Raw genomic sequence first — 22,625 nt, forward strand, 5'->3', positions numbered from 1 at the left:
TCAGTCTTTCTTAGGTTGCTAAACTTCATGCAAACACACCCATTTTTCTGTAGTTTGAATGGAAATGCTGCTTTAAATGTTCCTACATAGTAAAATCATAGATTCTATGTAGAAAGATGGGCGGAGCCTCCGTGACGTCACCCGTAGATCTGAAGAGCTGAACTGAAGCTTGGTGGGCGGTTCCTACCATCGCCATCTTGGCAGGGGCATGCGTGTCGTCTCGCCCGGAAAATACAAATATGGGCAAAAAGGTGGAGCTAAGGGGGGGGGGGGGGGGGGGGCAGGGGGGGTGAGCATCATGGTGGATGATTGACATCGAGCGAACTCGAGTTGTCTGTAGCTAAGAGCTAACTGAGCTAACCCGGAGATAACAGGAGCTAACCAGCTAACAGAGGTAAGCGGGCTAAAGATAAGTCACGTTGTTAACCGGCTAAAAACCGCGGTTGTTCTACGTTCTTCTGACTTGAAGCTGGAGATCTGGTACCTGTCAATCAAAAGTACACGCCCCTAAATATGCCGAACTTCGAGGTGAAATTACTTTTAAACGGGCGAGTTAGAAAAAAATTCACTCCCCCCCACAGTTGTCATGAAGATAAACCTGACCTATTAAACCTAAAATGGATTTTTGAACCAGGCTGTAAACATGTTTATTTCTGCTGTAAACATGTTTATTTCTGCTGTAAACATGTTTATTTCTGCTGTGAAGTTGGTCTTTTTAACATGGGAGTCTTTGGGGATTAGCTCTGTTTTGCAGCCCCTAGTGGATGAAGGTGGAACTGCAGTTTTGTGCAATTCCGGTTTCACTTTAAACCGCTGCAGGTTGCCGCTTGATTAAAATCCAACACTAAAACATGCCTACTTGGCTAACTCATGTTGTTTGTATAACAACATGAGGCATCTTCCAAACGACACTTGACCTTTCAGGAGAGGATATATAAATATAGAATCTGCTTTTTAGCCATATGACATGTTTCGTTGTGCCTTTATTCATGTAATGAAAGCTAAGCCCTGATGCAGGGAAAGACGTCCATCCCATAATTCAGTAGGTCTTAGAACCGTCTTTAGTTGTTGTTGAGGTCCCAGCGTCTCCATTGAGGACGTGATGAGGCAACATTTCAGTCGTCCTGCTGCCGTCTCTTGGTTTGTTGTCCTGTTGCATGAGACAATTTCAGCCCAAGACGGACGGCTTCACGTTTCACTGTAGAACACTTTGTCATACAGGAGGTCATGGTGCATTCAATGACTGCGAGGTGTCCAGGTCCTGCAGCTGCAGAGCAAGCCCAGACCATCATCCCGCCACCACCGTGCTAACAGTTAGCGTAAGGTGATAGATTCTGACCGAACATCTCCTCCTCGGTCTGCTCTGTCCAACATTGTTCCATAAATCTCATTTTTTGATCAGATATAGATTTTCCAACCGAAGCCACGCTGCAGCTTTGCTTTTAGAGACTTTCTCCTGCAACCTTTCAAACACGGCCCACTTCCACGGACAGTACGCTTGGTTTGAAGTTGTGTGAATGCACATTTGACGACTCGTCCCCCCCAGCAGGTGGACCACTTTTCATCCATTGTTCTTTTTTCTTTGTTTCTGCTTTTGTGTCATCTTGTTGTCCATCATTTTCCTGATTTCCATCTTCAAAATGTCCCAATTAGTAAAACTTCAGACCTTCAAGAATGTGTACTTTGAATCCAAACGGGAAAGACCTTGGTGCTGATAAGCTGACAGTTTGTCTGCAGGCAGACCACATAGAGCTTCAGTATGTCTACAAATGTCCCTCTGTGATGAATTATTAAATGAGGCCATACATGTCATATTGAATTTAAGTGGTTAGATCTCCTGACTGCCTGTGCTGTCTGTGGGACGTGCTCTCGTACTTGTCAGCAGAAAGCCGAGCGTGTAAAGTTAATCATTCACTGTCCTCTTGTGCACCTCTGAGCCGCAGAATAGATCCCTTCATTTGGCAGAGGAGTGTTTTCTGCAGAGCCTAGCGCTTGCAGCGGGAGGTTTAGCTCTGCTGCTCTCAGCCAGCTGCCCCTCTCTCCTGTTTCCATACAGCTGTCACCAGATACTGAAAGCAGGTTTAACCGAGGTGGCCTGAAAGCTCCCGGATTTGCTGATGATGTTGTGATTTCCACTGAAGATAATCTGCAGTTCTGTAAAGTCACCAGCATGAATGTAACACAAAGAGACCAGTAACTGTGCAGGTTGACGGATTTACAGACTATATGGACACTTGGTGGTTGGCTTCATGGCCTCATGTGCAGTTCACCTTTCAGGTACGAGTGCAGAAGTTCCCACTGCCGTCATCAGAGATGCAGACTGAAGCTTCTGGTTGACATTTGTTTACTTTATAGATCAGTGTTGGTCTAAAGTGAGTCTTGGATTCATGTGGTACATTAGTATTTAGACAGTCAACATCATATTTCTGGAAAACAGCTTTGATTTTAAGCTGACAATGGCCTTATGTTGCATGTTTGCGTTGAGGCAGCAGGTAAATCACGACTGTCGGCCTGCTGGAGGAGGCAGGGACATACTGGGAATGTTGAGCAGCAAAATAATAAGCATGAAAAATACTGTTAAGAAGATTATCCTCTCAACGCGTTCCAAGCCTACACATGTTCACATTCAGGTGACAGATCCTTCCTATGGCTATGAGACGGTCAAAGGGGCATGTCAGGCGACGGTGGACGGTCCAGCCAGGCCACGGTGGTCGGTCCAGCCAGGCCACGGTGGTCGGTCCAGCCAGGCCACGGTGGACGGTCCAGCCAGGCCACGGTGGACGGTCCAGCCAGGCCACGGTGGTCGGTCCAGCCAGGCCACGGTGGACGGTCCAGCCAGGCGACGGTGGACTGTCCAGCCAGGCCACGGTGGACTGTCCAGCCAGGCGACGGTGGACGGTCCAGCCAGGCCACGGTGGACTGTCCAGCCAGGCGACGGTGGACGGTCCAGCCAGGCCACGGTGGACTGTCCAGCCAGGCGACGGTGGACGGTCCAGCCAGGCCACGGTGGACTGTCCAGCCAGGCCACGGTGGACGGTCCAGCCAGGCCACGGTGGACTGTCCAGCCAGGCCACGGTGGACGGTCCAGCCAGGCCACGGTGGTCGGTCCAGCCAGGCCACGGTGGACGGTCCAGCCAGGCCACGGTGGACTGTCCAGCCAGGCCACGGTGGACTGTCCAGCCAGGCAGATGTGTTTATGAAGAGTTCCAGACTGGTTTGGAGACGTTTTGATTTATTTAAGACGAGTAAAAAGACACTTTGTGTATTCTATGTTTTATGTGGGGGGGGGGCTGTTTGTCTCCAGCTCAGGTCCTCTACCCGGGTTCTGGGAGGCACCTCTCCAGGATCTCAGCTCTTCCCAGGACTGGTCTCTTCTGGATGGAGATGTCTGAAGTTTCACCAGGTATCTGTTGGAGCCACTTCTCCAGTGTGGGGGACACGGCCCCCAGTGCTCCCATCACTATGGGTACTGCTGTTACTTTCACCCTCCAGGCCTTCTCCGGTTCTTCCTTGAGGTCTTGGTACTTCTCCAGTTTCTCCTTTTTCCTGATATTTCCATCATTGGGGATGGATCCATCGATCACCACGGCTCTCCTCTGCTGCTTCTCCATGATCACTATGTCCGCTTGGTTGGCCACCACCATTTTATCTGTCTGGATCTGGAAGTCCCAGAGGATCTTTGTCCTCTCATTCTCCACCACCTTGGGGGGAGTTTCCCACTATGACTTGGGGGTCTCCAGTCCATATTTTGCAGAGATGTTCCTGTACACCATGCCATGGCGCTCCATGTATTCTTTGCCTGCTAGTATCTTACACCCTGCTGTGAGGTGCTGGATTGTTTCAGGGCTTTCTTTGCACAGTCTGGACTTGGAGTCCTACCTGGAGTTGTAGATCTGAGCCCTGATGGCCCTGGTACTCAAGGCTTGCTCTTGTGCTGCCATGATTAGCGCCTCTGTGCTGTCCTTCAGTCCAGCCATCGGTAGGACTTGTTTGTGTCAACCACGTCAACGATCTGTACATCCCATAAAGGGGCTTTTCCTCCCATGATGGTTCCTACATCTCGTTCTCCTCCAGGTTCCAGTGCAGAGACATTCACTAAGTGCTTCGTCCTTAGAAGATCAGGACATCTTCCTGATGTGGAGCGGAGATGTTTCGTCTGGGATAGCGGCCCTGAGGCTGACTACACCTCGTCATCCCTCTTTATATCTATACTCCAATCATTCATGCACGTTTCTGAACAGGCTAGTCCGTTACACATAATGCCGGTATGAGTTAATGAGACCAGTGTCTAGAGCTTACGTTAACAAATAGCTTATTTTCCACATCATGGCATCTGCAACAGCTTAAACATGGTTTAAAATAAAACTTATTACTATTATTAACCCTTCCTGATGATTTTCCATGCAGCTGTTGACAAGCCGGCTCTCTTTCTGCCCCACTGCTTTTAATGAGGCCTTGTTGAAAACATTCACATCACTGGCATTTTCCTTTAATGAGTGCACCGGCAGTCTCCATGCTGATGCCCTTTATGGTGAACCAGCGCTGCTCTTTTCCAAAACAACATGGATGCCGCCACAGCTGCTGCAGCTTTGGGCTTTTAGGTTTTGTCTCTGTGGGAGGAGCAGAGGCCTTCAGGGGGGCATTGAAGAAATTGAATCAGAGATGATGGCGTCCTGGGAGACATTCACAATAACACACAGTAACACACCGTAGTGCACCAGGGGCCCCTCAGCTCTCTGAGATACAGCGAGGAGCCTCGGGGGGAAGAGTGTGTGCATGTGCATGTGTGTCTAGCTTAAAGGATAACTCCTCCAGTACTCCTACATGCATCCATGAATGTGAATGTTTCGAGGAGAGATTCTTCCTTTATCGTGTCATCCAGACTTCACTGCAGCATTTTATAGCAGGAGGGTTTCTGTTTGACTGCAGGATTTAAAACTGTGTTAGCGAGCGCTTGATGTTCCTTCTTCTGAAGCTTTTCTCTTCAGCGTGCAGAACGATATGCCGAACGGGAGGAGTTTCACCCCTGAAGGTTTTAAGACTCATGAAAGCTCATCTAAGATAAGTTTAAAATTATTCAAGAAGGTGTGAGGAAAGTTTCAGCCTGTTAAAACGAAAAAAAGTCATTTCAGGAACCTTTAAGCACGTACCTGAGCTGTTTATTATTCACTGGAAGTATTTCTAATGTATCTGCTGGCTTGTCTGCAGGGGAACTTTAAAGATGTTGCCTGTTTGCATCTTGAACTTATTCCCATAAATAATTAAAGAGTGGGAGTTTTCTTGCTGTTTCAGTTTGTCCTCAGAGGAAAAACAATGACAACACTGATCACCTTGTGAAGGAGGTTAAAACATCTGCTGTGGTGGTGGAAACGTTGGCAGCAGGCATCACACTGCTGGTACAGCAGATAGAGATAATTCAGGAGCACGATGAGGAAAGGTCGTCTTCAGATGTCTTCAGCTCTGATTATAAACCTGTTATAGTTGCATCTACAGTTGTGCTCACATGTCTTCATCCCCTTTCATTAAAGAAAAGACTGAATTTACAACAGTCACTCAAATAACTGGAGACTTAAAAAAGGAACAATAACTAAAAATGTGCAAAAATATAATTTAGTAATATAAAAAACTGTTTTTTCATTTAAGTGAGTTGAAGAAAAAAAAAACAAACAAACAAATGTGTCCTGGACAAATGAGAGACTTTTCTGTTGAACAGTGGGACAAAATACCTGTCAGCAGGTGCAGAAGTCTGACTGAGAGGAACAGAAAACACCTGACTGGAGCAGAAACATTAAAGGATTCTTCAAATAAATATTAGTTTATGAGTGATGGAATATGTAATAAATTATCTTATTTTTTTGCTTTTTAAAAAAAATGTTTTCATTAAACCAGAATTAGAAAATAATGTCATGATTTTCCTAAAATTTTTATTTATTATTACTTTAGTCAATTTCAGCTTATTTTAGAGGCAGCTGTTTTTTTCCTTCTTTAATGAATAAATATGAGCACAACTGTATCTGTTGATTTAACATTATTATTGCATAACTTTTTATTAAATGTACCAAGACCATGTACGTACAGTATGTATACAACGGCTAAGTAGCAGCTAAAGTATCTACATGGATCCAGGTCAGGGATCTACATCTGTGTTTTATCCGTCAGGAGAAATAAAGGCTGCGCTGATGCAAAGTGTGTAAAAATGTAACCTCACGAAACCCATAAATACCTGTCTGCATTGTTTTCGTATAAACGCACACATAGTTCAGCAAGTTAAATCACAGTATTATCACTACGGGGTGTAACCGTAGCAACGCGTTCATCAGCTGATTCAGATCATCTGTCTTTTAACAGGTGAATGAGAGAAACATGCTGCAGTATGACGGCGGTTGTTTGGCATAAAAATTACATTGAGGCCAACAGGAAATAGTTCCTACTTTAGCTTATTTAAAACGTGTTGTGAAAATAAATACAGATCTGTTATAAAATGTTTACTGTGTGGGACCATGGTATAACTGGATTAAAAACTCAGATCCGTGCATTAGATGGTTATAATGCACAGTGCGGAGGAAGTGTGTGTCGTGGTGTTCTAGACTCCTCGTCGTGCATAATAACTTTATAATTCACGGCTTCTTGTTGTTTAATCCTTACATATAATAAATTATTGATTATCTGTCTTGCTTTAAATAATTTTCCACTTTTGTTTGTTACTGTTAATATTAGAGTTTCGAGCATATATGTATTTATACTAAGTTTTTGGGTCTTGTTGGGATAATTTAGTACTAAAATACTTAAGATAAGTCAAATTACTTTAACATGTTAGGATAAAACAAACATCTATAACCTTGCTGTAATCTTGATTAAATGTATTTTTTTGCAGTGTAAACACACCTGTACTTAACTCATGTGGTTATCAAACATTTTTGCATGTTTCCCAGAGCGTCGCTGGTGTTAAAGTGTCTCCGCTGGACAAACCAAAGCTGCTTTTGGAGAAACTGCTGGATGGAAATAGTTCTGGATTTGACCTAGAAGGCAAATACACTTTTAGTTGATCCAGTGGTTTACTTGTTTCGCTTTGCTTGTTGATGTGTTGCCTCAACATGAGTTGAAAGCTTACGGCTGTTTTCTCCACGTCTAGCCTTTCCCTTCCTCCAACAAACATTTAGGAGCGGGATTAAAGGGCAGCCCCGGGACTGTGTTGGACTGGATCCAAAGCAGAGCTGTTCACTGCTGCTGTTGAAAGCAGACGAAAGGCTGAAGGTTTTATAGGAATGATAATTCTACTTATTTGCTCAGAGTTGGTTGGACGAAATGACAAAAGTTGAAAGTAAAAATATTTATATAATCAACTATTGACTATGAAGTTAATGCAAATGTTTAAAAGTCAAATGTAAATAATATGCAAATGACATCCCAGCATGTCCTCACAGACTGCGTATAAAAAATGGGCGGCGCTTCAAAGAGCTAAAGCTAAGACATGCTGCTAGCTGGTTTGAGACAACGGTTGTGCTACACTGCCTTTTTGCCACTGGATATTACTACCTGTCAATCAAAAGAACATTTAAGAATCAAATGACATGTAAATGGCCAACTTATAAAAAAAAAATCACTCTCCCCACAGTTTCACAAAATCACTCTCTCCTTACAGCAGAAATAAACATGTTTACAGCCTGGATCAAAAATCCATTTTAGGTTTAATAGGTCAGGTTTATCTTCATGACAACTGTGGGGGGAGTGAATTTTTTTCTAACTCGCCCGTTTTAAAGTAATTTAATTTTGAAATTCGGCATATTTAGGGGTGTGTCCTTTTGATTGACAGGTACCAATCTCCCACTTCAAGTCAGAAGAACGTAGAACAACCGCGGTTTTTAGCCGGTTAACAACGTGACTTAGCTTTAGCCCGCTTACCTCAGCTAGCTGGTTAGCTCCTGTTATCTCCAGGTTAGCTCGGTTAGCTCTGAGCTACAGAAAGCTCGAAGTTTGCTCGATGTCAATCATCCATCATGACGCCCACAGCCCCCTATCAGCTCCACCTCTGTCCATATTTGTATTTTCCAGGCGAGACGACATGCATGCCCCTGCCAAGATGGTGATGGTAGGAACCGCCCACCGAGCTTCAATTCAGCTCTTCAGAAACCTACGGGTGACGTCACAGAGGCTCCGCCCATCTTTTATATACAGTCTATGACTTAAACAATAAAACAATACAGGTGACTAAATCATCTGTAAATTAATCAAGTAAAGAAAAAAAGATCTAATTTCAACAAAGGTCTGCACTGAAACTTCGTCCTGCGGGATTGGCTCAGCGTAACACCGAGGCTGACCTACCAGGTCAGAGAGGAAATCCAGCAGTCGAGGATCGCCCCTTCCTCATAAAATGTCAACTCGCTTTGGTTTAAGCATCATGCTATGAGAAAACCACAAATCAGAAAATCCCTCTTCATGCTCCATTTTCCTCCTCTTGAAATGTGCAGTAATTTCACTGCAGCGGACAGTTGCAGAGCACTTGAGTGCTTCTCTCTCAGCGATAGCGGACACCGAACTGTCTGTCTGAGGTTTTTATCTGCAGTGACACAATTCTGCCTGGAGTCTGGGACCAAAAGCACTCTCTCCCTGCTAAAAAAAGAGAACTATAAAAGCGGGGAGCGGATACATCCAGCGGGGGTGATGGGAAATATACCGATTTGATCAGCATCACTTTGATTTGCAGTGTGCTTCATGCTAATGAAGCCGTGTGTAAACGGTAAAAGAGGCATTTAAATATGCTTTCATGCCTTTACAGATTGCTTCTCTGACTCTTTGAGGAGAGCACGTCATGCTGAAACGATGGAGGTGCCTCAACAGAAATGTTACCTCAAAAACAACCTCAGCTGATCTTTAAATAGAGTCAAACATGTCCAGACGTGACTGTGGGTTTAATTACTCGGCGTAAATCTTCCCTCCCCATGGAAGAACTGCAGATAAACACCAGCGTTCCTCTGAGACGAACATTTTCATTCAGAAACAGTCGAGTTTCACGTTTCCAGCTGCTGTGTGAAGCAGCGAAGGCTTTTCCTCCGAGATGTGCCGAACTCTCGGCTCACCTGGTGCAGCGCTTGCGTCAGGTGCAGCTCCAGCAGGCGGGAGGAGGCTGGAACGTTGCAGGCTGTTGCATCAGCCCCACGCTTCCTCGGCTGAACGGGCTGAGCTGCTCGTCGCTGCCGAGACTCCAGCCTGATCAAAGCCGGCGTTCTTTCAACAGTCATCTATCAAACACCCAAAATCATCTGTCTCTGAGTCACTCGGGTGTTTTCCAGGATTCTGAACATTTATCTCTGAAGTCCCAGACTCCAGGAACATATTTCACAATATTTCAGTTTCTTGTAATAATAATAATAATAATAATAATAATAATAATAATAAAACTGTATGTTATTAGCAGCATCTTTGCCCATCTGTTTGTCTTCATATTGTATTTAGTTTTTATCTGATTAACTAAAATTCTTTGCTGTTTGCTTCTCTGACACAACATGATAATCATGATGTCTTTAAATGATAATGCTTTTAAGTCCGAGGCTGAGAATACTGCATATGGCTTTTTAGCCTCATGTTGCTGTAGGCAACCAGCTCCATCGTCTGGTTTTATTCTTTTATTTGGTTTAGCAATGTGAAAATGTACAGAAGACAAAATATAAAGACATAAAACGGTGCAGAAGACACAAATGAGACAAAATGAAAAATAATGCAAAAGGATTATTAAAGATGTAGGAAGAAAAAACAGAAGAAAGATAATAATAATAATAATAATAATAATAATAACAATAATAATAATAATAATAATAATATTAACAATAATAATAATAATAATAATAAATTTGTAGGATGTTTGAAAATGACAAACATGGTGAAAACCATAGACATTGTATGAAAAAATGGAAGCTCATTGGCCGGTTCCTACCCTCACCATCTTCACAGTGTCACACACACGTCGTCTCTCGGAAAACAGAAAAATAGGCAAAGAGGTGGAGCTGAGAGGGGGGCTGTGAGCGTGGGAGTGGATGATTGACATCTTGCAAACTCCAACCTGCCTGTAGCTAAAAGCTAACTGAGCTAACAGGAGCTAACCAGCTAATGGAGGTAAGCGGGCTAAAAACCGTGGTTGTTCTACATTCCTCCTGCCTGAAGCAGGATATCGGGCAACTGTCAATCAAAAGGACACGCCCCTCAATATGCTGGATTTTAAGATTAAATAACATCTAAACGGAGGAGTTAGAAAAAAATTCACTCCTCCCACAGTTGTCATGAAGGTAAACCTGAGCTATTAAACCTAAAATGTGTTTGGTGGCAGACTGTAAACATGTTTATTCCTGCTGTAAACATGTTTATTCCTGCTGTAAACATGTTTATTTCTGCTGTAAACATGTTTATTCCTGCTGTAAACATGTTTATTCCTGCTGTAAACATGTTTATTTCTGCTGTAAACATGTTTATTCCTGCTGTAAACATGTTTATTTCTGCTGTAAACGTGTTTATTTCCGCTGTAAACATGTTTATTTCTGCTTTAAACACGTTTATTTCTGCTTTAAAAACGTTTATTTCCGCTGTAAACATGTTTATTTCCGCTGTAAACATGTTTATTCCTGCTGTAAACATGTTTATTTCTGCTGTAACCATGTTTATTTCTGCTGTAAACATGTTTATTTCTGCTGTAACCATGTTTATTTCCGCTGTAAACATGTTTATTTCTGCTTTAAACACGTTTATTTCTGCTTTAAAAACGTTTATTTTCGCTGTAAACATGTTTATTCCTGCTGTAAACATGTTTATTTCTGCTGTAAACATGTTTATTCCTGCTGTAAACATGTTTATTTCTGCTGTAAACATGTTTATTTCTGCTGTAAACATGTTTATTCCTGCTGTAAACGTGTTTATTCCTGCTGTAAACGTGTTTATTTCTGCTGTAAACATGTTTATTCCTGCTGTAAACATGTTTATTTCTGCTGTAAACATGTTTATTCCTGCTGTAAACATGTTTATTTCTGCTGTAAACATGTTTATTTCTGCTGTAAACATGTTTATTCCTGCTGTAAACATGTTTATTTCTGCTGTAAACATGTTTATTCCTGCTGTAAACATGTTTATTTCCGCTTTAAACACGTTTATTTCAGCTGTAAACATGTTTATTTCTGCTTTAAACACGTTTATTTCAGCTGTAAACATGTTTATTTCAGCTGTGGAGTTGGTCTTTTTAACATGGGAGTCTATGGGGATTCTGTTTTGCAGCCCCTAGTGGAGGGGTGTCAAACTCCAGTCCTCGAGGGCCGATATCCTGCAGGTTTTTGTGGTTTCTCTCCACCAACACAGCTGATTCAAATCAAATGGATCCAGCAGCTTCTTGTCAACCTATTTATGAATGTTGGTCAGGTGTGTTGGAGCATGGAGACAACAAAAACCTGCAGGATACCGGCCCTCGAGGACTGGAGTTTGACACCTGCGCCGTAGTGGATGAAGGGGGAACTGCAGTGTTTGGCACTTCTGCATAGACTTCACTTTTAACGCCGGAAGTCCCGACCCCCAGTTTGAGAACCAGTGCAGGAGAAGATGAACTGAAATAATGTGTCCAAGTGTCCTCCTCCTCTGTGAAGGCAACAGCTAACCTGGAGCTTGATGATCGCTGCAGTTTGTTCGTTTGCAGCATAAAGTTAAAATAACGAAGCCAAATTTTCTGAAACGTGGTTGCAGAATGAGGAAAGAAAGAACTCATTTTTTACAGCATCATGAACTGGATTTAAAAAACCTGAGTTTGATGGCGGTTGTGGTCATGTAGCAGCAGCTCCTTTCCGCCCAGGTTTCATGGTTTCCAGCCACGCAGCCGTCCAGGCACGACCTGATGTAGAATTGCTGTGTTCAGACTTTTAACTCAACGTACCGCCACCCCACCACGGTGCTTTTGCTGGCTCGACCCATGTGACAAAACTGAACTGGATGTTCTGCAGACTCTGTTTCAGGATCTGGATCCGGTCTCAGCGTATTGCAGGTTCAGACACGTCTTCATTGGACCAACAGCGTGGGCTCGGCTCCCGTCCCGCAGGCAGGACAGTGGGGGGTGTAACGTGTTAGTGCATGCCAAGGAGGAGCTGTGTTCAGTCATTTGTGGATGATCAGTGACCTGGTTATTCTTTTGGCTCCGTGATCTCATCTGATCTGGTTTCAGATGTTCCCGTCTTGGCTCATTGACCTGTCATGGCGGCTGAAAGCTCATCAGTGACGTCACACTCACCTCCTACATTAATTGTTAATCTCAATTTGACACTGAAAGGACAGTCTGTTTTTCATGCTAGCTCTGCTTTAGCTAAGATTTTCCTTGCTTGAGCGATCTGTGGAAAAACGTGGCCGAAGTTTCACAGATGTGTTTTTCTCTCAGGAGAGCAGCTTCAGCACCGCTGGTGTTTTCCTGTCCACCATGTGCTTCCTGCATGGATTCATCATGGAAATCCCAGCGTGCAGCTTGAAGCCGTGTCAACAGCTCCACATTTTCCTCTTCTGCTGCTACTGCGAGCAGAAATACGCCGTTAGCTACCAAAAAACTGATTATAAAAGATGATGGAACATAGAAATGATGAGTCACCATGAAACAAAACCAGACACGACTGGACTGGGATTTAACTGGATTTAACTGGTCACTGCTAGTTACTGGTTTACTTTGAACCCACAATATGTATGAGCATAAAACGCCTCGATGCAGGAGACACACTGATAAAAAGCTGCATTTACAATACCGAAGAAATGCAGCAAGTCATCTGCAAACACCTCAGACTGGGCGGGAGAGTGTGCATGTCTTTTATATCAGCACAGATATAAAGTTTCTGGCTGTCTGACTCATCTGTTTACCCCGTCTGAACTGCAGCGAGCACACACTTCTTTCATCCTTCACATCACGAAGCCTCGAGGTGTTTTTATTCTTTAAGATGTAAAGACCCAAAAATAAATGGGTGACACAGCGTTCTGTCATGATGGACTAAAGCAGGGAGCCGTACTTCAGATCTGCCGTTATTATTTTCAGCTGCAACATAAGAATCAGTGAAAAGCTTCTCAGCTTGACAGGAAAAACCTCAGAGAGAAGGAGGAGGTACGCAGCAGAGCCCAGCGGGCCTCCTTTCCAAAACTACATGGAGCTTTCATGAGAAAAGTCTAAATCTAGAATTTCTGTTGAAATTCTGCATAATTAGATCCACGGCTTTTTTATTTCTACTGACAAACACACTTTCCTCTGTGTTTACACGGCAAACTCTAATTCCTGCACTGAAACGGAGCAGACCCAGTCTTTATTTTGTATTATTATTATTAGTTATTATTAGTTCTCTGCTTCCTGCTTCTGACCTGTTTGCCTTTTGGCTGCCAAAGGTCCTAAAGGACTTCTTCTCTGGTTTCTGTTTTTGGAAAGCCAATTTGGCCGGCTGCGTGCCGAAACGTTGCTAAACGTTGCCGTTCGAGCACACTCTGCAAAGATGAAATGCTCCAAATCGCTGGCCGTCTGCTGTAACAATTTAACATTTACTATTTATGTTAGGGGTGAAAAAATCTAATCAAAAAATGAAAAATCTGTATTTTTTGCTTCACAATTTTAAAATTGATTTTTTTTTTTTTGTTAAAAAATCTATTGTTTTTTTCAAATAAATACAAATGATAAATTATAAAATTTTGTCATTTTTATTGTTTTTATTGATCTTTTTAGTTGTCTTTTTGGGCGTTATAGCAGCAGAATGATGGTCTGGCTTCTAGGTTGTTTTTTCCTCAAAAAACTCATCACATTTTTGAAATCAAGAAAAATGACGAGCAAAATAAAAAGTTTTATAAATTTTTCTTTCTTTTGAATAAACGAAAATATATCAAATATCAAAGAATTGTGAGAAAATTCCAATTTAAATTTAAATCGACACAAAAGAAAATCGGAATTGGATCAAATCGGGACAAAAGCGTATTATCACAACCCTAATTTATATCAAGACTATTTATTATCAGTTATGATTCTTACGATTGTACCGATGTTCACACAGTGGGGATTTCTAGAGTTCTGCTCTTTCCTGTCACTTCCTACGAGGCGCTTTTAACATGACAATAAGAGTGACAGCTTGTTGCCATGCACAGGTAGTTAGCATTAGAGGTGTTTGTGGTTTCACGCTCTTCCTCTCTCTCTTCAACGAGTTCAGCGGCTCCTGTTGTTTCTTCTGGTTCGGTTTGCAGGTTGCAGGTGAGCTGCGGTGCGCCACGCTGCCCCCATGTTGTCCAGCTGCGCTGTGTTTGCTTCCACATCCACTCAAGCTGTGGAAACAACATGAAGTGTGTATGAAATTGATGCAGATGACGGACAGAAATATCGATTTGTATGTTTTAACACTAAAACTAAATGAGGTTTCATCAGTTGTCATCTTTTTAAATTCATGCACGTGCGTGTAAACGCATGTTGTCGTTCATTGATAGTTATGAATAAACAGGAATTGGTTAACTGGTCAGACTGAAGCCAGACCAGTAAACCTGATCAGGACCAGTCCAGGGTCGATGACATTTTGTCCTGGCACATCTCATCCTGTGTGATGGAACCAGATCAGTACGTTTTACGTCTTCCTAAAATCACTGAATCAGCTAAAAACCGGTAGATGTGAAGCCGGACCTGAATCTGTTGCAGGTTTTAGGCTCCTTAACGGAGAAATGAAGTGAAACTCACACGTGTGTGTGTACCCTTCAGTCTGCGTCCGGCTCGGGAGCAGACGGGAAGGAATAACGTGAGAAATGACGAGCGTCCAGGAAAGCTTCGCTGTCCCCAGTGTAACTCACGTGTGTGTGTGTGTGTGTGTGTTTCAGGTCGTGGCTCAGGCGGTGCTGTTCATGTGCATGAACACTGCTGGGATATTCATCAGCTACCTGTCTGACCGGGCTCAGCGGCAGGCCTTCCTGGAGACACGGCGCTGCATCGAAGCCCGACTGCGGCTGGAGACGGAGAACCAGAGACAGGTCAGTGTCCTCTTCGTCTTCCTCCTCATCCTCACGCTTTTAACCCCTCTGGCACCAACAAGGAGACACGTCATGATGTGTTTACTGGTTTAATGAAGATGATCCGATCTCTGATCTCGCTCCGGAGGTCAGGAGGTTCGTGTTGAGCATCGTCTCAGCAGGACATCTATGCAGTCCTGCTTTCTCCAAACTGTCAACGTTTTGTTCGTTTTTTACTTGCTTACTTCATAAACTTGGTTTATTTTTCCACCTCATCCAGACTCATCATGCTCGGCTTTTCTGTGTTTTCTCCTCCTGAACCAGCAGGTTGTTGCATCTGCGCGTGTTTCATGTTTTTTACCATGACCACACATGTCCTTCTGAGCGTGTTGGCTAGCTGAAAGCCTGTTTTCAGCTCCGGGAGTCTTTTGTTTGCTTGGTAACGGCTTGGTGAGCTGGTGCCATTCAGTCAGTTTGCTGGTTGCTTTTACTGACACCGGCGCTGGTCTTTGTGCACGATGGAGACGCCTCCCGTTGCTCAGCTGCAGCTCAGTGTGAACACACTGAGATGAAATGAAAATGCAAAGCTGTAGATGGATCTCAGCGAACAGGACTGGATGTTTGCAGCCAGACTAAAAAGTCCTCAGAGAGGGAAAAAACACACCAAGTTACCATATGCAGCGTGCAGCAGTCACACATGCACCTGCACACACACACACACACACACACACACACACAGTCTGAGTCACAGTAGTGTATAAACAAACCCACAGCAATGGAGCCATTACTGTCGAAGCAAAACACACACACACACACACACACACACACATTACACAGCCAGAGTGACAGATAGTGAGCTTTGCTTACACGGTGGAGTGGACACGGAGATGCCACAGAAAGCTTTTACATGGTCGTGTTTCCTGGAAGGCTCTGGGATGCTTGTAATGGAGGGAGATGGGACCACGCCCCAAGCACGCCACGCCTTAATGTCAGCCAATCAGAGTCTAAGATTTTCATCAATACACTCCAGGAACTCGGCACCATCTTTGTGGTTCCAACAACGGCTCCGTCCTCCTCGTGTTGTGGTGGAGCTGCAGGATGTGGACAGAAGCAGGAAGAAACTCGTGCATTTGATGAGAAAGTCTGTCAGTGGATGCGGTTCTCGTCAGTTCTGCGTGGCACTTTGGTGTTGTGTTGTCACGGTTCAGCGTGAGCACAAGGCTTTCAGACACAAGCTGGTGAAAAGAGTAAACCAGCTGCTAAAGAAGTCCATTTTAATTTGCTCTGAGTTGGAGGGGACCAAAATCTGAGCTAAAGCAGAGGCAGCTGTTAGCTAAAAGTTAGCATTAGCAACCAAAGCTGTACACTGGTTTGAATTTGGCGCCACATGCAGTTGTTCGCACCTTTTGTTCGCATCTCTGCCTCAAGGCCCTTTAAAATGAGCCTAGTTTTAGTTAGCTAAGCTAAAAGAACCTGGGTTTGGTATAAACAGCCTGGTGATGTGGAGCAGTTTAGACTGTGGAGTTGTCCTGCAACCATCCTTGTGCCAACCTTAAACCGAGACTCTGCTGCAGGCAGGAAACAGCAGAATGGAGACGCTGAAGGATTCTGCAGAGTCTGAGTGCAGATTGGAGTTGTCAGGAAGCTGCTGCAGGGCTTCAGCTCTCGGCCTCAATCAAGCTGCGCTAATGAGTTTCAAAGTTAAGGGTCTGACGCCGAGTCTGCTGGCTTTCAGCTGTCCAAACCAGGATCCAGTGGAGCAAACAGTCTGCAGCCACGCTGCAAGAGGAGACCCACAGAGGAAGTTCCAGTAGGTAGTGTTTTACACTACAAATCCAGTCCTGTAGAGCTACCGTACCGCAGCTTCTATGTGCATCTAGAATCCATTGGCTGAAGTCCTTCATCAGTGTGGATTCAGCTCTGCAGAGGCCAGGAAGCAAGTCTTTCATTAGATTCAGGTGTGTTGGAGACGAGACACATCTAAAAGGTACAAGATAGGAACTCTGAGACCATCTAGGGCTCCCCAGTTTTACACCTTAATGTTTATGCGTACGATATAGTATTTAATCGATCAACGTAATTACCGGACTATTTACAAGAGTATTTACCAAATTACTCACTAGAGTATTTACCAGTGTGTTTACACTGGTTATTTACAGAGTATTAACTACAGTATTAACTAAAGTATTTACCAGAGTATTTACAGAGTATTAACTAAAGTATTTACAGAGTATTTACAGAGTATTTACAGAGTATTAACTACAGTATTAACTAAAGTATTTACAGAATATTTACAGAGTATTAACTACAGTATTAACTAAAGTATTTACCAGAGTATTTACAGAGTATTAACTACAGTATTTACCAGAGTATTTACAGAGTATTAACTAAAGTATTTACAGAGTATTTACAGAGTATTAACTACAGTATTAACTAAAGTATTTACCAGAGTATTTACAGAGTATTAACTACAGTATTAACTAAAGTATTTACCAGAGTATTTACAGAGTATTAACTACAGTATTAACTAAAGTATTTACCAGAGTATTTACAGAGTATTTACCAGAGTATTTACAGAGTATTAACTAAAGTATTAACTAGAGTATTTACAGAGTATTTACAGAGTATTAACTACAGTATTAACTAAAGTATTTACCAGAGTATTTACAGAGTATTAACTAAAGTATTAACTAGAGTATTTACAGAGTATTTACAGAGTATTAACTACAGTATTAACTAAGGGTATTTACCAGAGTATTTACAGAGTATTAACTACAGTATTAACTAAAGTATTTACCAGAGTATTTACAGAGTATTAACTACAGTATTAACTAAAGTATTTACCAGAGTATTTACAGAGTATTAACTAAAGTATTTACAGAGTATTTACAGAGTATTAACTACAGTATTAACTGAAGTATTTACAGAGTATTTACAGAGTATTAACTACAGTATTAACTAAAGTATTTACCAGAGTATTTACAGAGTATTTACCAGAGTATTTACCAGAGTATTTACAGAGTAACCTCACACCCCTACACCTGTAGTCTTTGGCATTTTCAAAGTTTGGCGGCGGGTTTAGTTGTGATTGGTACGTGGCCCTAAAGTGACACACACGTGCAGAGGAAGACAAACGACCGAAGAGTTTGTATTTCTTTACGTAAATATGAAAACTTCTCAGAGGCTCTTCACATCCCCCTGACCCATGGCCGCCATGTTGGTTTGTGGCCTCACTGGACCATTTGAATGTGAACTCCGCCTTGTCACGTTACAAAACTTTAAGGCTTGGTCAGAATGCCACACCAAATGTTAATTAAAACCAAAACTTTACTTTCTTTCCGTTAACTCGCTGCATTGTCGTTATACACCATTATTCGACATTGTTGCATTGACTTTCCACCAGTTTTCTATCTCCTTTTTTAAGGAATATTTTCTAAAAATCTTTGCATCTTTGTTTTCATTTTATGAAACATCCTGATTTCTTTGTTTTTATCTTCTTACTTTGCCCTCTAAGATGCAAAAGTAAAAAAAAAAAAAAAAAAAAGTCTTTATCTTTAAGCCTTGATGTAATAAACATAATGGATTTGTGTCATTTTCTATGCGAGCGCACGTTGAAAGGCAGCGATGCATGTCAAATCGAGCTCTTGGCTTGATCATTAGAGGGATCAAAGCTTGTCGGCTGCAGCCAGCAACAGTTTGACAGATAGCTGCAGCAACGAGCTCCTCAGAGGTTCAAACTTCAGACTGAATTGAGGGCGATTCTGTAACATCCACATTTCTTGCAGTGTAGCTCCACCACCGAACCCTGGAGCGTCTGGATGCGACACAGCAGCTGAGCGATTAGCAACGCTCCACTGAAATGTTTGTCTGTCTGGACCGTGTCTGGACCGTAATTTGGTGCTGCATTTCTCTGCTTTCCAGCACAGAAACCAACAAAACAGAGCTGAGCTGATGGCAGCAGGCAAACTGTACCGAACAACACCGAACACCTGTTCTCCTCTGGACGCTTAGCTAATGCTAGTTTTCATGATGAAGCTTCAGTACGAGGAGATGCTGCCGATGTTTCAAACTTCCACAAATTCTCCTAAACTGAAGGCTAAAAATGAAACCCTCACGTCTGTTCAGGAAGGTTTAATACACTTTGATTAGATGTTTCCTGACTGCAGAGATCTCCTGGAGTCTGGCCCTTAACCTCAAAGTTTCCTGTGTTTCCTGTGCTAACTTACATAATGTTGTAGGTATGAATGCAGCCTTAGATTCTTATTGCTTTGGACGTTTTCATCATCCTCAGAGCGGGATCAGGGATCAGGGTCAGGATGGAGAAGGGATACATTGAAAGCCTGCAGTATTGTGGTCCTGGAAGATGGACTTTAGACACTCGTACATGTATTCAACCACACAAAGAGGACATCACAGGTCCATGGTGTTTTAGTCCTCCTGTCCACTAGGAGGCAGCACTTTAATCCCCCCCCAGCCAAGAAAAACTCCCTAAAGCAACCAAATGCGTCATGTTGAGATATAATTCTTTGATTGGTTGTTATGATGCAGTTTTTCACCACCAGGAAATAGATTGTTAGGATTTATTTCCACATCTTTTATACTTGCCTGCAAGCACTTTCATTAAAATCAGTTTTCTTTTTTTTTCTTCCTGCACCAAAATATAACAGTAATTTACAGTATGGTGTATTTTCTCTTTTGTTAAAATAACAACTAGTTTTACTGGAAATCAACAGTATTTAAAAACCGGTATATATTCGGGGCACTATCGACAGAAGTCAACATGACGTGATATGACGGCACATCTGTCAACCTCAGAGGGTTAAAGGTTTCTGCGGCATAGTGGTTAGCATGGCGATGTAGTGGCTAGCAGGGCAGTGTAGTGGCTAGGATGGTGGCGTAGTGGTTAGCACGGTGGCGTAGGGGTTAGCATGGTGGCGTAGTGGCTAGCACAGTGGTGTAGTGGTTAGCACGGCGGCGTACTGGTTAGCATGCTGAAGAAATGGTTAGTGCAGTTGCGTAGTGGTTAGCATGGTGGTGTAGGTGGTTAGTACAGCGGCGTACTGGTTACCACAATGACATAGTGGTTAGTACGATGGCAAAGTGGTTAGCATTGTGGCGTAGGTGGTTAGCACAATGGCACCGTGGTTAGCATTGTGGCCTTACAGCAAGAAGGTTGATTCGAGCCTTGGTTGGGGGGTGGTGCATGTTCTCCCTGTTTATACGTCGGTTCTCTCCGGGTACTCCAGTTTCCTTCCACCGTCCAAAGACATGCATGTTAGATTAATTGGATAAATTGTCCATAGGGGTGTGAATGGTTGTTTGACTGGCGTCCTGTCCAGGGTGTACCTGCCTCTTGTCTGATGATTGCTGGGATAGGCTCCAGCTTCCCTGCAGCAAGCGGTTAAGATAATGACTGACTGCATGGTGATTTTACACTGTGAGCCTGATTACCAGGATTCCTGTAGCTCCAGATTTCCACGGGTCACTCATTGAGGAGCTCAGAAGTGAGGTTAGCTGGTGCAAGCAAGACTGGATCTCAGAAACCAGTTGCATTGCATGTTTTCAGTGTGTGACTTGTGCACAGGTTGTGTTTTCTGGTTGTTGCTGTTTATTCATCTTTGTCAGGTCATGTTTGATCATGTGAGATTTTTGGCTTGGAGGACCAGATTATGGATGGGCCGTGAGGCAGAATGGTTCTAACGCTCATCACACAGTACGATAAAAACTGTTCTACGCCTGATTTTATCTTCAGGTGTGAAGAAAAGACAGGAGCTCTGCTTGGTCTCTCTACCTAGCTTTAGCAGTCGCAGCGTCTTGTGTCTCTTGTGGCTTGATTGACAAGTTGATGGATTTTTGGAGCATATCCTAAACAGCGAAGCTCCGCCTGGATGCAGAGGCATCCAAACCAACTTGGCAACGCTGTTTGGTTGCATAGATTCAGTTTCCATCCGTTAGCTGAATAGAAAAGCTCTTTATCCTTAAGTCCAAATATTACAGGACAATGTTTCTTGCTTCAGCTGCAGGAAATGTTCAGATTACATACATTTTATTCACCCATCAAAAGGGACAGTTTCCATGATGCTGCTGAAATCTGAGGCTGTGCAGGCCGTTATAGTTGTGTGTTTAGAAACGATCCTGCGTTCAGACACAGTTGTTGTGATTTTTATTCAATAATTAGCTGCCATGATTCAAAGCTTCACAAACCTGTGGCGCTGACATGGTTTCATTTGTTCAGCTGGTGTAACAGCGTCATTGAAGATGCTCCATCATTGGGTTGTTTCCATCAGCTTGGAGAACGCCGTCTCTCAGACTCTGCTATTATCCTTCCTCACCTCCCGTCGCACTCTGCTTGTGCTTCGGGTTTGAAGAGGCTCTTGAAAGCCCTCAGGCGGCTTCATGCAGCTTCATGTGAAGGAGATGAGTTTGCATTTTTTACTCTTTACTGGTAATCTTCTATGAACCACTCAGACAGTAACAGAGACTGCATAATTATTATTCTTTATGTTCCATCGTCCAGAAACTGTACGCAGGTAAAGGGTACAGACAGAGGCTCAAACAGGGACCTGCACGTCTTCTTTAGCGTTCTCTTAGCTTGGAGTGACCCTGCTGGATGAACGCAGACTGAGATTTTAAGGCTTTAGATCAGGAGCGTCCAAGCCCGGTCCACGAGATCTGTCCTGCAACTTTCAGATGCACAACTTCTCCAACACACCGACATCAAATAGCCGAGTCCCGTCATCTGCATGTCAGTCGGCTCTGCAGGGGGGCTGGTAACAAGGCTTTCATCTGACTCAGGAGTGTTGGGGATGAGATGCATCTAAAGGTTGCAGGATAGCTGCTTTATGTTCCTTCAGCTGTTGGAAAGTTTGGCTCAGTTGTCTCCATAGCAACAGATTTAACCCTTTCATGCATTGTGGCCCTATAGTGGACACCTATTTACAAGCATTTTTTCTTGCATATCCATGAATGAAGATGGTATTTGTGTAAATAAACCACTTCTTTGGATGTCAGTGAGAATAAATAGACTCAATGGTGAATTAATAGAAATATGATATAACTGACCATAATGTAATTACACAAGTTGGCCTTTGTGATAAATAGAAAAAGAAAATGATACAGCTTTATTTGTATAGAAGATTTACATAATATAATTATGATTATATAGTATTTTATAAATATTTTATAGAATACATTAAAATAAATCATGATAAATGGTAAATCTCGCTAATAAACAAAAACAAAAAAAAGTATCATTGCATATTTCTGTAGAGGTAAAATATTGTATTTAGAAAAATGTTGCTTATTTTTTATTAATTCATGCATGAAAGGGTGAAAGAGAAATCAAAGCAGATCTTCGGCTTCCAAATGGACAAGGAGGAAACAGTCTGCAGGTCCTGTGCCGAGGTGTGTTCCATGTCCGTCTGTAGGGAACAATGTAAGGCTAAAGAACCAGCTACTGTTTATTTCTGACAGATGTGGTGGTCGGAAAAACGCTGAGTCAGTGTTCTTTCTTCTAAATGATGGAAATAGAGAAAAATAAAAGACTGAGAGAAACCAGTGAGGCAGATAGCCACCCTCCCTAAACCAGGTTCTACTGGAGGTTTTTCCTTCCCACTGTCGCCCCATGCAGATCAGGATGGGGGGTCCAAGTCACGATTCGA

General features: G+C 42.9%; 1 protein-coding gene across 1 annotated transcript in view; it reads left to right on the forward strand.

Moving 5' to 3' along the window:
• The window catches only part of adcy8 (adenylate cyclase 8 (brain)), a gene marked incomplete at both ends in the record, with an annotated part of 149,897 nt that overhangs the window by 36,588 nt on the left and 90,684 nt on the right, over positions 1–22,625 (forward strand). Inside the window, one exon of the mRNA XM_079244347.1 lies at positions 14,836–14,985. Coding sequence (XP_079100473.1) covers positions 14,836–14,985 — 150 coding nt within the window. The remainder of the gene's footprint in view (positions 1–14,835; positions 14,986–22,625) is intronic.

The sequence above is a fragment of the Telmatherina bonti genome (assembly GCF_933228915.1).
Source record: "Telmatherina bonti genome assembly, chromosome: 7".
Lineage (NCBI taxonomy): Eukaryota > Metazoa > Chordata > Actinopteri > Atheriniformes > Telmatherinidae > Telmatherina > Telmatherina bonti.